At 47.8% G+C, this 16,823-nt stretch overlaps 1 protein-coding gene across 1 annotated transcript; it reads right to left on the bottom strand.

Moving 5' to 3' along the window:
• Nucleotides 1-2,942: 2,942 nt before the first annotated feature.
• LOC114612440 (chymosin-like) lies at nt 2,943-13,388 on the bottom strand. Its single transcript, XM_028757423.1, has 9 exons — nt 13,307-13,388; nt 11,276-11,423; nt 10,310-10,427; nt 9,825-9,943; nt 7,665-7,864; nt 5,961-6,074; nt 5,064-5,208; nt 4,455-4,553; nt 2,943-3,158 (listed from the first exon to the last, which is right to left on the bottom strand). Exons 1-9 carry the CDS (start codon nt 13,366-13,368, stop codon nt 3,027-3,029), a joined length of 1,137 nt encoding a protein of 378 aa, XP_028613256.1. The 5' UTR covers nt 13,369-13,388; the 3' UTR covers nt 2,943-3,026.
• Nucleotides 13,389-16,823: the final 3,435 nt, after the last annotated feature.

Here is a 16,823-nt window from a genome sequence, read left to right on the forward strand (position 1 = left end):
TCGGTGTCTGTGTGTGTATCTATATGTCTATGTATATGTCTGTGTGTCTGTGTCTGTGGATGTGGCTGTGGCTGTGGCTGTGTGTGTGTGTGTGTGTGTGTGTGTGTGTGCTTGCGCATGCGTGTGCGTTTGTGTGTGCACTCATGTTTCTCACACACATTCCATGACATCCTATGGGAGGTGTTGTCACTCATGTTACAAAGGCACAGCTGCCCGCAGTGACAGGCTGAGCCTCAGTGTTGTGCCAGGAACTCCACCCTACCACACAACAGAGGATTCAGAGGACAGATAGACAGACAGACAAATCCCCACTGTTCTGCAGCATCTCCAGAGATGGGTGCATATGTGACTCAGATGTTCTGTTTTAAACGACACTGCTGAGTGACAGACCAGGGTGCCCTCCTAGAGCAGATGATGTTTAAGCTGGTCTGAAGTGTGAGGAGAGCTGAAGGTAAGCGAAGAGAAGCACAGAAGGTGACCCAAAGCCCTGCAACTGGATGCTGGATGAGGCTGTACACACAGCCAGATGGTGAGAAGTGTTTGTGTGCCAGCCCAGCCCTGTAGAGCATCTCCCCCACCAGCCCCCAGGCCACACCACAGTTAGATGTGTTGGTGGCTCCTTCATTCATCCCTAGGAGAGCCCCTGAAAAGTTGGGCCCAGCCCCAGTATTCAGGAGACCCTTTGTAAATAGTAATTCTCTAAAGGCAACCAGTGCTCCTTGCACCCACATGATCAAGACTAAGCACCTGCCTGGTCAAGCACATTCTGAAGACAGGCAGTTTGACCTGAGATCTGGTAATGACTGAAATGCATCCATAAGGTGCTAGCGTGAAGAACATTACAGGTAGAGCATTGGTCTGAGTCAGCAGAAGAATCAAGGTCACAGCTTGCCATGCAGCCCATAACCAGAGAAGCCCAGATGGGGATGCTACTCCAGGCTTACTGTGTCCTCACCAACGGCTCATAACAGGGAACACCACCAGGGCTAGGTGAGCACTATGGGGTGGTGCTGTTCTATCCAAGCCTAGCATTTATGACAGTCACCACATTTAGACTTTCTCCATGGTCTCTACAGAAGGCTTGAGTGTTTAAAATACAATTGTTAAATGTAAACCTTTAAAGCACATAACGAGATTTTTATAAGCTTATCCAATAATTCTTTTGCTTTCTTTTAAATCTATGCAAAGGCTGAAAATAATGAACGTGGTCCAATTCTGTCCCTCTCTTCACACATAGGCAGTATTGGTCTCTGAAAAGTGAGACTTAGAGAAGCCAGATCTTACTTCTTTTTAGCAATTATTTTGCTTTCCTGGGTCCCTGAGGCTCAGAGACCAGGACCTTACCACTGCAGGCATCACCTCCTGTCCTGAAACCCCTTATAGTTTCATGAACCAAGCCACCCCAAAGTCTCAGGTCCCCAGGGATATAGCTGGAGTCATTCCATAGCCTCATTTCCGTGGCCTAGTTCTGTATGTTTGCTGTTAGAGGCCACACTTGCTCCTCTAAAGACCTCATTGCCCTGGTCCCTCATCTTGATAATTCTGAGAAGTACCCAAGAGATGCCTCCAGATGGGCCAGCCAGTAATAACATTCCACTATTAGCCACCACTGCCTTCTTTAATCTCCTCTGAAGTATCACTAGCAAGCCAGGAGCTCACAGAACCTGAGACACTTTCTTATAGCTTCTCCTCCATTTTCAGGACCAGATCAAGGCAAAGTGGATCTTCCAGAAGGAAGTGAGTCAACTCCTTAAGTACAACCAAGTCTAATCCTTCACTGTCATTATGTGGTAACTCTGTGACTATAAAAGACAGGTAACAGGAGTCTGAGCTCTCGTATCGTCCTAGGGGAAAGCCCGTCAAATGAAGGCAGTGCCAGGGCTTAGGAGATGGCTCAGCCAATAAGGCACTAGCTTTGCAAGCATGAGGGCCTGAGTGTGGGTCCCAGAACCCATGTAAAGATGCAGGACATACTGGCACAAACCTGTGAGTCCAGTACTGAGAGACTGAGGGTCCTTAGTCAGCCAGTCTAGCCTAGTTGGTGAGCTTCAGGACAATGAGAAATCCTGCCTCAAAAGAAGTAGACAGTGTTCCTGCAGATGATGCTCAAGGCTGTCCTTTGACTTCCATATGTGCTCCTGCACACATACATAACACGCATGCAAAGAAGAGGAGAAAAGGAAGTAGAAGCGCACGTGTACAGGCCTAGAAGAGTACTTTCTAGGGAGTCAGCACAGACCCCAAGCTCTAGAGATCTCTCCTGGAAGCCTGTCTGCCTGTGCCCCAAGGTGACTGAGGGGAAAAACATAACCTTCAATCCCCAGTTCTCACTCTGAGCTCTGGCTCTCCAGTGCTGCCCTTTCAGGAAGAGTGTGCAAGGCTGAGGTGAAGGCACTCCACCTACTTGACACCCAATCCTTGATGAGAACTTGACTGCTGGCACCTGGCCTCAACTACCAGCCTCAAAGCAGACCAATATGTCTGAGCACTGATGGTCACTTGTGACCCTAAGAAAGAATAGGATGATGCCCAGGGTTCTAACCACCCAAGATAAACAGCAATTTATGACCCTGGATTCTTCCAAGACATTTTGCATCTCTGATCCATGTCTGCAACAGCAACAAAATCCTACTCTTTGTGAACCTGGAGATCTTCTCCATGGGCTGAGTGTTCTCTACTCAGTCCTAACACCATACTTCTACTCCTCAGATACCATTTTCTAGAAAGTTCTAGAGTGAAAAGACAGATGGACAACACAGATCTAGTCTCCTCCATCTCAGTTCAAAATAGTCATCCCCTTCATGAAAGTTTCTACCCAGAGACCATACCCCCATCCTTCCCCAATTCATGTGGCCACACCTCTGCCCACATGGCAGGCACAGCCCAACCTCATATTGGTGCAGAACTCCAGTGCCCTTGAAAACAAGAGAAAACAGTCTTTGAAGAAATGCAGTATTTATTGGGAACTTTCTACTTGACAAATTGTGTGTGTGTGTGTGTGTGTGTGTGTGTGTGTAGCTATATAATCAGATAGCCTTGGCCAGCCCAACACGATTGTTGGCCCTGTCAAACACACTGTAGAACTCTCGAATGAAAACATCCCCGAGGATCCACATCTGGGAACCATGCTTGAAGCCACTGGAGCAGGAGCCCTGGAACTGGAAAAAGCAAGAGTGCAATGAGGTAGGGGTTCAATGGCAAGAGTTTTTCCTACCCTATCACTCAGTCATTCTCTGTTGTCTCACTGCATCCTGAAATCACCTTCCCAGGTAAGCAAAGAGAATGAGATTCATCACGCTCAACACATGAAGAAAGTAGGGGCTGAGGAGATTGCTCAGCAATTACCAGAACTTGCTTTTTGCAGAGGATCAGAGTTCCCAGCACCTATATTGGGTGGCTCAAAACTTCCTGTTAAGTCCAGCTCCAGGGGATGACCTTACGGCCTCTTCTGACCTCTACAGGCATTCACATGCACATAGCCTCTACTCAGACACACAGACATACAGACAAACACACACACACACACACACAGACACACACACACATTAAAAATAATTAAAATTGAAAACAATGAACTGGAGAGATAGTTCAGGAGTTGCCAAGCACTTGTTGCTTTTCCAGAGAACCCGGTTTCAGTTTCCAACATCCACACGATGGCTCATAACCATTGGTGACTCTAGTTCCAAGGGGTCTGACATTCATCCTATTCTGACCCCCATGGGCACTAGGCTCACATACTATGTATACATACGTGTGGGAAAAATACTCAGATAGATACAAATAAAATTTAAAAATTAAAATTTTGGTTTTTTTTTTTTTGAGACAATGTCTTTCTAGGTAGTCCTGGCTGTCCTGGAGCTCACTATGTAGACTAGGCTGGCCTCAAACTCACAGAAATTCTCTTGCCTCTGACTCCCACATACTTGGATTAAAGGTTTAAATAAATAGATCTTAAGAAAATTAAATTTACTTAATCTGCGGTGATTTAGTGAGGCCCTGTGGCTCTGAGTCCTGGCCCCATGTACTGTACCCCACATTTCCAACCCCTTACCATCAGACTCTCAGCATCCATCACCTTAATTGTCATGAGTTTAGGGTACTCAGAATCAGGCCACATTGAGACTGGCAGTCCCACAATAGCAAAAACGAGCTAAGGAAACCCTAGACAGAATTCTAAGCCACAGGGCTTGGAAGCTTGGACCGAGGATCGAGGTCTCAATGGACAGTTTGGATCCAATCTGTATCCTTCCTCCAAGCCCTTGGTACCCTGTCCTTCCTGTTTTGCATTTCTTTCAGCAAGACTCTATAGTGGCCACACAAAGAAGCCCAATGATAAATACTATGACCCATTCAAGAGGGCTTGTATTCTTGGTCTGGCCCATGCCATTAGTCTTCACCGAAGTCCCAGGGGAATGGATGCTAGATGGACCCAGAACATCTCTGGAAGTGCATACCTGGTTGGTATAGGCGGAGGGCGGCAGTGGGAACTCCCTACCATGGATCTCAAAGACAATGGTGGGCATGATGTCCAGCTTCCAGCAGTCGATGTCAAACTAAGAGAAGGGAAAGGGTTGCCATTTATCAAGAGAGACACTGATGGTGCAGAACTCCTTCCTCCACACTGTGTGACTCTTCTCAGAGGGAAACAGGGAGGCTGCCCAGATGCAGCCCAGTCTCAAAACATAATCCCACTGGAGGTATCAGCTTTCAGCAACACAGGGACAGTGTCTTCCTGACAGGTCCAGCCAGAATGTACAAGTATCTCAGGAAAAAGGGAGAGGGGTAGACTGGTTGTAGAGGTTGACCAAGTAGAACAAGAAGGTGCAGCAAAGGTTAGTGAGCTACAAAAGGCATAGCCTCTCAGAGGACCAGGAAACGGATGATACCACTGTGCAAAGGAAGCATAAAACTCCTGCAGCAAGGGCACACCAACGCTGGAAGGGAAGCATGGGCCTCTTTTTACAAATGAACTCACCCAACACTCTCTTTCAACATTTCTTCTGTGTAGAAAGGGGCTCTTGATTCGGGGAGTTTCTGGAAGTAAAGGGAGGGCCTGGCCTTACCTGGTCATAATGGCCCTGCACAGCTCCAATGGCCTGCTGAATATTGAGGATGTCTCTCCCAGGCCCCGTCAGCAGGGCAGTGCCTGTGTCCAGAATGGCAGGGCAGCCACCTTGACAAGCTACCACTTCATCATTGATTGTGATCCTGGAAGATTAAACAGAAGGACTTCAGGGTACCAACCTATAACCAGCCTTCTCCCTCTGGGTACTTCCTACCCGTGTCAGGATCCTCAAGGAAGGAGAGAGGTCCAAATCCCTCTTTTGAGCCTCTTCTTGGAATCCCCAAAACTTCCCAAGATCAAAGACTGAATTATTTTCCTGCAATTGGTGGCTGAATTGAGGACAGCTCAAATGGCAAGGATCCAAATAACAAAACAATCCACCTGCAGGCCGTTCTGTGTAGACAGCGGACTCACTAGTAGCCTGAAGATCCAGTTTCAAGTTTTCTCTGCCATTTACTCGATACCTGTCTCAGACAAGTCTCCCACCATTTGTATATACTTGGGCTTCTCATGAACAAAATGGGCACATGAGTAATCCACGAATCAGCTTCCTCGGAGGATGGTCATGAGGCCCAAAGCAAAAGTCTATAGCCTACACACTGAGGGCAATAATGGCACCCACCTCCTACAGGTTCGGTGGCAACCAATGAGACAGCCATAGAACCCCTCAGCACAGTGCCTCCAGGCAAGAGGCAGTCTCAATGCAAGGTTGGATGTACAGCACAACCACTTGCAAAGGGTGCTGGCATCCCAGCTAGCTGCCAGAATCAATCAATTATCTCAGAGCTACTGGGTACAACTCTTCTCAGCCCTGTGGTGTGACACCTGAGCCCCCATATCCACACACCATGAGTCAGCCTCTAGAAGAGGTCCACACAAGGTTCTGCTCACCCACCTGTCCACTGTGAACTGCCAGTATCCCTGTACCGTCACAGGCACCCAGTGCAGTGAGCCTATGAAGTAGGACTGATCGATGGCCCCCAGCGTGAGCATGCTCCCTTGGTCATTCCTGGAACCAAGAAAGGCCTCTCTGTAGCAGCAGACACCCTGCTGGGAAAGAGTGCCCAGTCCCATCCCGGAGACAGATGGATGGAGACCTAGAGGTCTTTCACTGCTTCTCTCCTCACGCAACCCAGCAACCTCAGCATCCTCTCCCTCCGGCAGGTCTCACTGGGACTCAGGTGCAGTTTCCTGCTCCTCTCAGCCTCACAGCCCTGACTCAGCACTGCTATGGGGGAGGGAGCGACTCACCACACAGGTCAGGGGACCACCAGGTTTGACATGCTACCCTCAGATCCTCCCAGCAGCCCCTTGAACCTCCACCCCAGGAGGGTCTTCAAAAAGGCCCCACACTTTGGATTAAAACTGCCTCCCAGTGTCAGACCCCTTCTGCTTCCTCGGGGTGGGGGTACAGTTGCATGCTTAATGCTTAGTGGGACACACTCGTGCACCGTCTTATCTATCCACACCGTTCCATCTCCTAGAACTTGAGCCCTTCCTACTTCCAGGTTCTAGAGCATAGAACCTGCTGTCTAAACCGTGCTGGTTCTCTGCCCCTTGCCTGGATAATTGTCACTCATCGTCAGTGAAGCCTATCCTGCCTTGTCCTGTGTGCATGTTCACACACGTGCACACAGGCATACACACACGCATGTCAGAGTGAACATCCCACACTTTAAGGCACCCATATGTCTCATTCTTTGCTGGGGCCTCTTCTCACAATTCCTTGATTACTACGTCAATAGCTGTGTGCTGTCTCCTTCCCTTGTTAAAATACATCTGCCAGCTTGTCTTGTTTGCTTATGTGTGTACCCAGGTCCTAGCCTAACCTGTACACATAAAAGGCCTGGTAAATACGCATAGAGTACATGAATGAATGAATGAATGAATGAATGAATGAATGAATATCTAAATGTATGCATGAATGAAATGCACCACCTTACTCTTTCCCTGGGCTCCCCTCTTCTCAGCTGTCTAGCTTCTTCTCCTGGAGGTGGTCTCTTTCTCCTTGTGCAGCCATCTACCCCAAGTCAGAGAGGAGCTAGGTCATCACAAGGAGCAGGAAAATAAAGCATTAACACTGTAGCAGGCTCCCTGGGGTTGAGGCCTGGCTCCAACACGAATTCCTGAATAAGCAAGCCTCCGTTTCTCTCTCTGGTCAAAGGAGAACCCTGGACTCTTTAGGATCAAGGATCTCAAAGACATTGACAAATGATTCCAGAGATCCTGTCTCTTTAGAAGAACAAGTTAAAAGCCCTTATCTAGAGATGGAAACAGGCTTTGTTTTTGTCGTTGTTATTTGTAGTGCCAGGGATTAAACCTGGCGCCTAGCACGTGCAAGCCCTCTAACACATCCCCAGCAAGGCTTTGCTTTGTGGAGCATGAGGGTGTAGAATGGAAGTCACCTCATCTTTGGCCCAGTTATCTCTAGTTGCATGAATGATTCCAGTAAGGTCTTTGGACAGAAGGTTGGAGGTGCCTGGAAACCAGGATGGAGATAGTTTGGATGGTGGTGGCTACCTTGGCAGGTAGTGACATTCACCTCAGCTAACAGTGCTTACCAGATATCAGTCAGACCCTTGGTGGGCACAGCTCCTACCTGCTCATATAAACAGAGAACAGGTCTTGGGCCACCAGGTGTCGGTTCATCATGTTGTCAAATATTGGTACTGAGTACTTGGAGGCAAAAGTAGGGTAAGCCAGGCCCAGGATGCCATCAAATGGAGAGTAGGTGAAGATGTCACCTGGCTCCTGGGTACTCAGGCCCACAGTCTGATGGGAAACTACAATATCAGAGACCTGGAAAGATGAAAAAAGAAACTGTTGTGATGATTCCACCTGTGAGCTTCTACAGCCAGAGACGGAGAACCCCAGGGATGGGGCAGCCAGTCTGGGATCACAGGCCAGTGTTGGAACTCCAGCCCACACTGTCCTGTCTTCACTCTGATAGATAACACATGGTTAGTTTTAGCTTAAGAGATTGGAGTGGACCGAGTCCTCCATGTTTTCTGCTTGCTTTTGAAGAACTGCTCTGATGGGACTGGAAGGGGAAGAGGAGACAGTGTTGGGTGCAGACACGGGTCTCATGTTGGGCACAAGCCCAAAGGAAGTGGGCTGATGATTGTTCTAAGGCTGCCTGCAGAAACAGCTGCACCTTCGAGTCGTGGTCCTCCCCTGTGGTCCTCCCATGGAGGTATCACGATGCACAAAGCAGGTGCCATGTGGGTCCCCATTCAGTCACTTGCTGACCGAGCTTGAATAAGTTCCTCTCCAGGCCCTCTCCATCTGATAGATGGAATAATAATGTCTGTACCTCCAATCAGGGTCTAAGCTAGATAGCAGAACACCCATTGAACAGTCACTGAAGGTCTGTTTACTGAACTGTTATTGGTACCATGATAAAGAAAATTGCTCTTCATTTGCCCATTTCCCCAGAGGGTAGATGTGTCCACCAGCCTGCTCTGGGCCACACAAAGCACTGAAACAGGTCTCCTGCCACTGCTCTGTGCCATAAAATTAATTAGTCCCCACACAGGGCAGCAAATGTGAACTTTCAACCCTGAGATCAAACCTGCCATACAGGCTATAACTGCCTTCTGCATCTTACTAGACGCTGAGCAGACTCATCACTTCTGGTCCTGCCTCTCACAACTTTTCTCTTTCCTGTCCCTTAGCTCACATTGCCCCACCACCAGTGCTGGCCTCTGTCCTCTTCCTCAACTGCTCTAGCTCTTCCCTGTCCCACAATTTTTGCAATCAGCTCTTCTGCAGTGCTGACTCCAGATCATCTCTGGTCTGGCTTCCGGACATGTACTGCATGGGCTCCAGCTTGCCACATGTCCACCAAAACTCCCTCGTCTGATCCCCAAGCATCCTTCCATACATCCTAGCTTTGTTTTCCTCACACCCCACTCGGCACACTCAGAGCCATCTGACTTGTCTTTTGTATATAGACCTGGCTTTCACATGGCCATCTGAGCGCCTTTTGCTAGAAAGCACGAGGCAAGCAGGTCCTCACTCCTCTTGTCCCCCTCTATATCTTTCTTAGAGCAAGCATGCATGGTGTGAATAAATGAACAATGGCTAAGTACTAAGGAATAACTCAATTCTCTTTCTTTCAGCCAACAAACTACTATTAAGGAGCTCTGATGTGTCACCTGTAAGGCTATGAGGATGTAGCCATGGATAAAAGAAAGTCCCTGCCTTGGGGAACCTTTATCCAACAGGAAAGGCCAATAGTGGATCTTAAAAAGCAGTGATATAGAACATGTCAGGTGCAATGAGGCCTCAGAAGAAAAATAAATCAGGGTAAGGCCATAGGCAGCGTGTGATTTTTATAGGATACTGGAGAGACCTCGTTGATAGAGTAACATTCTGCAGAGAAGCAAAGACTGGGGTAGGACAGGTCAAAGGAAAGGTTAACACAGATGATGGGACCATATGCAGAATGTGTGAGGAGTCAAGTAAACTGTGAGTGACCCAAGTCCAGAAGTCTGGCCAAGATGGGAGCATGAACACCAGGAACTGGGGCAGCATTTGAGTGGATCTCTGAGAGCAGTCACAGCAGGCAATGGAGGAAGGAAGGGCACATCACACAAACGGGTGCCAGCGGGAACCCCTCTCAGAAGCTGCCCGGTGGACAGGACCCACAGGATCCTCATTTCCACCAGATGCACAGACCATTGAAACTGGAGGGTCTTGGGGAGAAATGGCTGCAGAGAAATGTCGAGGAAGCCCTGTCTGTTGCCCCCGCACTTACTGTGACAGTGTCATACGCCAGGAAGCCCTCCACTCTGCCGGTACCATACTGGACAAATAGGGGCTTGCTCAGGTTCTGGAAGGTGAAGGACTTGGATGGGTCAAAGCGGTGGTGGTTTTCTGCAACAAAGATCCAAAATAGTGGCTCCTCGGTGTCCTTACCCTCAACATTCTCAACCAGGATAGAAAACATCACTAGGCCTTGTAAGAGACTATGGATCAGCCATTCTCTCTGTGGAAAATATAGTCTGGTCTCTCTGCAACATGGCCCCATAGTTCAGTCAAGAAAGCCAATCCCCACCCCCAACCCCCTGCCCATGTAATTCCAAACACAACAGAGAAGAAAACACAAGTCTGTGTAAGCCCATTTTCTGTTAGCTCAGTAGCTTTAGCCAAGATCCTTCTCTTCTCTGGACCTCCACTTCCTCATCTTGGGGACAGAAAAGGAAGGGACAAGAGGGGTGGGCAGAGTGGGAAATCACTCACGGCAGACTTTGCTGCTGCAGTAGACAGAGGGTACCCAGAGTTCTGAGGAGCCTGTGTCAAACACCACGGTGAACTCCTGGGGTGGTGTCCCAATGTAGATCGTTCCGAAGTACTCACTCTAAGAACAGACAGCTCTGGGTCAGAGGTTTACTCAGGGATGGGGAACACTGGGGAGGAATTGATGCTGGGCACAGATGCCTGTGAGTCCTGCATTTCTACTCAGAGACCTGGGAAGAGAAACATCAAGAAGGAGAAGAGAGAAAGTAGTGCCCACTCCACAGAGAGGGCTCTTCATCTCATAGTCTTCTGTACCTCCCACCCCAGGCCAAACAGTAGTACTGGAATCAGCTCAGAAGTACGCCGAGAGCCAGAACTAAAGTCCTGCCTGGAGAAGAGACCAGGTTACCCCACCTACAGCATCTGCTGAGAGCAGAGTCCCAGACGCCATCCAAGCTCCCACTCCACCTGTCCAACTCCCTTGAGGCTGGGGCAGGACTGTGACCTAGATGTAGAAATGAAAGCACAGGCATAAAAAGCTTTGGTTGTTTAGTGCCTTGAGTGACGGATGGGTGACAGGCTCCAGAAAGGAAAAGGGCACAATGGTATTCTTGCCTGGGTAGGAAGAAGAGAAAAATAGAACCCATGCCTTAGAAGCTAAAGCCTGGGTATCAGCTGTCTCCAGATCTGATGACCACACACTAAGACATGTTTTCCCCTGACCCCGGGAAGCAGGCTGTCTGATGAAGGTCATTGGAACTCAGACCCATCCAGCAAGGCTTTTGGAGCCCTGAAGACCAGAGGGCTGCCTTTGCTGGCTCTGCTGACCCGTGATAGAGCTACTGACAGAAAGGAGGGGGCCTCCATGCTCCACAGGCTCCACACTTCCTGAAAGTAGGAACGCTCTGGCAAGGCAGGAGCTTGGGAACATTAGAATTCATGCCTGAGAAGGCCTGCAGAGACACTCACATCTAGATAGTTGGTCAGAGGCTCGCTGGCCACCACTCCGATGTTGGAGTTCTCACTGAACTCATACTGGTGTCTCCTCAGAAAGTCCTCCAGCAGTCCTTGCTCCTGCAGGGTGTTCCTCAGAGACTTCCCTTTGTGCAGAGGGATCCTGAGGAGGTGGGGTGAAGTCACAATAAGGAAGAAGACTGGGCTCAATAAACCATCCCCACAGCTTGTTCCCAGCTCTGTCTCTGGCCAGCATTCCACTGGCAATGCCAATGATTTTTCAACTTTAAAAATCATGACCCAAAGTAAAATAATAGATTCTATGTTGCTTTACAGGTCACTGTCCAGCATCAGTAAAGGCAATGCCCTGATATTTCTTGCTACTTTTCTTTTCCAGTGTGGTAGAGACTTACTACATTTGTTTTATGACACATTAAGTAATAAGTTTTGTTATTCCTGGTTTAAAAGATACTAAAAACACCATCACTTATTCTGTCACCAAATTCTCCCTGCTGCCTTACTGTGTGCCAGACACTGTCGAAAGTCACACAGTGAGAAGGACCTCTCTAGGCAGAGATAATGGTGTCTCCGACACAATGGCACCTGCTCCTGGCAGTGATACCACCTTTTACCAATTGCTTTTCTCTTCTCTGAGTAGTGTTTTCACTAAAGTGACTGGAAAATCTTTAAAACTTCCTCAGCACGAGCAGGACACCAAACTGGACCTCTTGGCACAGTTTAGGTTTGGGATAATGAAGGCAATTCAACTGGGAAAGAAAAAGATCAAGAGAGGAAACTGCAGAAAAACAGTTCTAGACCTGGCTCTGCCATGTTCCTTGGCAACCTGAAAACTGCCACAGCCCCCTGAGCTTCCACCAGGAGACTCTCCAAGTCCTCCGCACGTCCAGTGGGAGGCTGCCAGAGCCCTGTGAGCTTCACTTTGGCGGGGAGGGCAGTTCAAGTGCCTTGGTCTTCATTTCTTCTTATACAATAGGGCTAACCCTTCCTTTCCAACACGTTTTTATTCTGTACTTGACCATCTGACCATTTTCTCTCCCCATAGATTAAAGTAGAAGTTCGTGCATCTCACAGTCCCTAAAACTTCTAACAGTCATGTCACCCTCTCTAAGAGCTAGTTGAAATGACAACTTGAGGTTCCAGAAGTGTAGATGCCATGCTTCAGGAACCTCTCCTTCCAGAGGAAAGCCAGCTACAACCAGAATGCAGCTGCTACCTCACGCAGAGCCAAGAGGCCAGCCTTGCCTAGAATTCACCTCACCCCAGGGTCCTCAGCTCCAGCCCTGGCTCTTATACAGCTGCCAACATGCCTTAGACTTAAGGAAAATCCATTGTCAGAGAGCCCTCACTGGCAAAGATACTCAACCTCTTTTCAAGGATCCAATCCAAGAAGGCATCAGTCTTCTGTGTGTTCGTTCTTCACAGAACACACACATGAGCACCTGGGATGGCGGTGGGGGCAGCAAGAGGGCTAGTCCAGCCAGGCTGAGCCATGGCTCCTCCACAACTAGTCTCATGGTGTTGGGTAGCACAGGGGCTCTCCCTGAACAATGGTCTCATCTGTAAAGCGCAATCATCTAACCCATGGCAGTAGAACTGATGCCCTCATTATTTTTAGAGAACCTACAGACCTCTCTAAAGAAGTTCTTACAGCAAGAAATCTACTTTAATGTGTGTGTATATAGATTCCACAGTAGGTCTAGTACTATTTGAAGCATTTTACAAATATCAACTCATCTAGTCTCATAACAACCCTAAAAGATGGGCATTATGAAGACCCTAATTTCATAACAGATGAAGAAACTAAGGCACAGAGGTGGTAGAGCTGGGACCAAATGCCAGGTAGCTTTTTTTTTTTTTCCTATAACCATGTTTTCCTATCCCCCAGGCTTCCTGTCTGGCTCCCTGTCCTCAGGGTCACATTTAGTGTGTAAAGAAGAGTGAGAGAAATGCCCCTGGAGTCTCCCCAAGGGAACTGAGAGCTAGAAGAATAACAGTCCCCCTGCCCACCCAGGGTTCAACATTCACCTGGTGACCACGTGGCTCTGGGAGATGGCAAGAACGGCGAGGAGCAGCACGAAGCACCTCATTCTGGACCACAGGAAATGGCCTCTCTAGCCAGTACCCATCCTTTCAGCCTTTATAGAGTGGGGCTCCTTCTTGGCTGGATGCCCAGACTTCAGAGGCACCCCCAACTTCAGACTACTTCACAAACATAGTGAGATAGCACCTATACAACCCAAGACCCACACTGATAAGAACTACAAAGTCTACCATTCCAAAGACTTCAACGCTGAAGGGTACACAGGCCTTCAAGCTGGGAAAAGTCAACACAGGCCCCTTTACACCAAATCCCCCTCTAGATGGGACCTCTGAGCTAACACAGGTGGGGCTGCTACCAGGAACTTGTTTCATGTTCTACCTTCTGCTCTTTGAGCAGCCTGTTCCCACCAGGCCACAGACCTCCTTTCTCTTTGCTCCCTCCCTAGACCAGACTTTACTGATGTCCAAGGTGCTCCTGATTCTGGCCTTCCAGACCAATTTTTCTACAAGGTCTTGGTCTAGTCTCTCAAAGTAGCATCTGAGACCAAGAATGCTTATATAATCTGTCACCTCTGTAGAGAAAGCTCAACATTAGAGCCTAGGCCAACCATATCCCAAGTTTCCACAGAGAGAAATTGTTTAAATGAGAAGGCATATGCATCCCTAGAGACACTGTGTTCAATGGAAAGGATGCTGAGAACTTAAGTGGCAAATAGAACAGCTGGAAAGACCAGGGAGGACACAGAGGGAAGGCAGATGCGTGCCCCACATGAAGGATATGGGAAAGATGGCTGAGACTGCATGTAGAAGGCCCACTCAGGGGTAGAGGAAGAACACACATGCAAATATGTTGAGTGTCCTATTGGAGACCAGGTGAGAAGCCAGAGAATACTGCTCTGATGACCCAGGGCCCAGAGGCCCAGTACCAGTTGATGATCCTGCATCTGGGCTGTATCTCCTCCCATACTTCATCACTGAGTAAGATGTACAAGAGGTGCTCAGGGAATGTTTGAATAATCAGATATGTGACTGAGTGGCCTTGCCATTGCCCCTGATTAAGCATCAGAAAGTAGCTGGCGACACCTGTGTGACATACTGCAGATGAGGAGAGGGAGGTTCAGAGAAGCCTGTAATTAGAGCCTGGCATTGTCTCAAGTGTCTTGAACAAACATCTCCACACTCCCACTACAAGAGCAACTCTGTTTCTAGCTCTTTAGTCTCCACCTCCAGCCACCTCTTGAGACAGTTGCAGTTTGTATAGTGGGTCCCATCTGCAGTATCCAGCACTCCAAGGTCGTTAGCTCCTGTTATAGAGGAAGGGTAATTTGTGGCTCTGTGTTCTCAGTGGCCCAACCTGACCCAGAGGCAACCTCTCAAGGATAATGACCACAGGAGTTAGGTGAAACCACCTCTCCCACTGGAGGGTGACCACAAAGCCAAGAATCAAAGATCCTTTAGTGCTATCTGCTTTTTCATTTGTTCACACAGTTGGCAACCATCTGAGAGCATTCAAGTGCATGCTGGAACACTGCCCCACAGCCCATGGTGCTAAGAGAGGTTATCTGTGGGTGCAAGCCACAATCTAGAAAATGCTCTTAAGAACGACCATGATAAGAGTTGAGTACTCACTGCCTGGCACCACACAAGGACAAATCACCTTGGTCTGGAAGACTTATGTCTGGGGACTCATGAAAGTCTGAAACAACTCAGGACTCAAGGGCACCCCTTCCTCAGCACAAGATTTGTTCTCCACTCAGATAGAGGCACTGATGAGGCCAACTGAGGTCAATTTCTTAAATGTCTCTTATGTGTCTGCACTAGACACAACAGACAGAACTACTGTCATCTCAACCTACAGGGAGTCCACAGTCAAATGAGCACACATGGATCTAATTGAGGAAATTCAAAGGCATTTTCTCCCCCAATTGCAAGGTGACCAGGAAAGTGTGGCTTCTGGAAAAACATGTGTGGCCATGGTTAGCTACATGTGGTATGACTTCGGACAAATGTCTTTACCGCTCCATGCCTCATTTTCTTCTTCTAAAGAGACAGTGATACTGATAGAGTCACAAGAGATTCAAAGATAAAGATATCAAATGCTATCTTCCTTAATACCATAGAAACAAAAATCTCAACAGAGCACTTGCAATCTGAATTCACGCGCACATAAAGTCATGCACTGTGGTCAAGTTAGTTCCATTCCGGGGATGCAAGAGCGGTTCAACATATGTAATAAATGTGGTTCAGCACGTGAATGAGCTTAAAGACAATCCCTACTTAAAAGTAGGTGAAAACTACATTACAATCTTATACAGATCTCAACCGATACAGAGAAGGTCTTGAGCAAAGTTCAACATTCCCTTCATTATAAAAGCCCTGAAGAAAGTCAAAATATAAGGAACACACCTCAACATAATAAAGGTGACATATGACAAACATAGGCAGTATTGTGTTAAATGAGGAAGAACTGAAAATACTTGCTCTAAAAATCAGGGAAGGAACAAGCGTGCTCTGGTGGTTTGAGTAGGAATATGCCCCATAGAATCATATATTTGAAAGCTTAGTCATCAGGGAGGGGCACTACTTGAGAAGGATCAGAAGGATTAGGAGGTGTGGCCTTGTTGGAGGATGTGTATCACTGGGGATGGGCTTTGAGATTTTCAAACGCTCATGCCAGGTCCAGTTTCTCTCTCCTCTCTACCTGAGGATCAGGATATATCTCTCAACAGTTTCAGCACCATGCCATGCCTACTGCCGTACTTCTGCTATGATGATAATAGACTCAACCTCTGAACCTGTAATTAAGCTCCCAATTAAATGCTTTCTGTCTTATAAAAGTTGCCTTAGTTATGGTTCCTCTTCACAGCAATGGAACAGTGACTAAGACAGATGCCTGCTCCTCACCCTTGTTCAATATAATACTCAAAGTCTTAGCTAGAACAATAATACAAGAGAAAGAAATAAAAGGGATACAGACAGGAAAAAAAGTTAAATCATTCCTCTTTGCAATTTATAGGATCCCAACTTAATAGACTGTAAAGACTCCATTAAAATCTTAGACCTGACAAACATCCAGGGGGCTGGGGAAAAGCCCAGTCAGTAAAGCACTTACATACAAGCATGAGGACGTGAGTTCAGTCGCCAGCACTCACATGAGGCTCAGTAGCTCATGCTGGGGAGATGGAGAAAGATAGATCTCTTAAACTTGTTTGCCAAGCAGCCAAGCCCAATCGTTGAGTTTCAGGCGAATGAGACATCCTGTCTCAAAAAAACAAGGAGGTGGGCCTCAGGCTTCCACATTCATGTCCATATAAAGACCTGCACATCCAAACACACATATTGACTGTATATCTGCATGTACACATGCGTGTGCACACACACAAACTTTTTTATATGCCAAATAGTGAACTTCCCAAGAAAGAAATGGGGGGGGGGATTCTATTCACAGTAGCTTCACAAACAAAAGCAAAAATAAACTATGAATAAACTTAACCAAGGAGGC

Source organism: Grammomys surdaster, unplaced genomic scaffold (assembly GCF_004785775.1).
Source record: "Grammomys surdaster isolate TR1022 unplaced genomic scaffold, NIH_TR_1.0 126158, whole genome shotgun sequence".
Lineage (NCBI taxonomy): Eukaryota > Metazoa > Chordata > Mammalia > Rodentia > Muridae > Grammomys > Grammomys surdaster.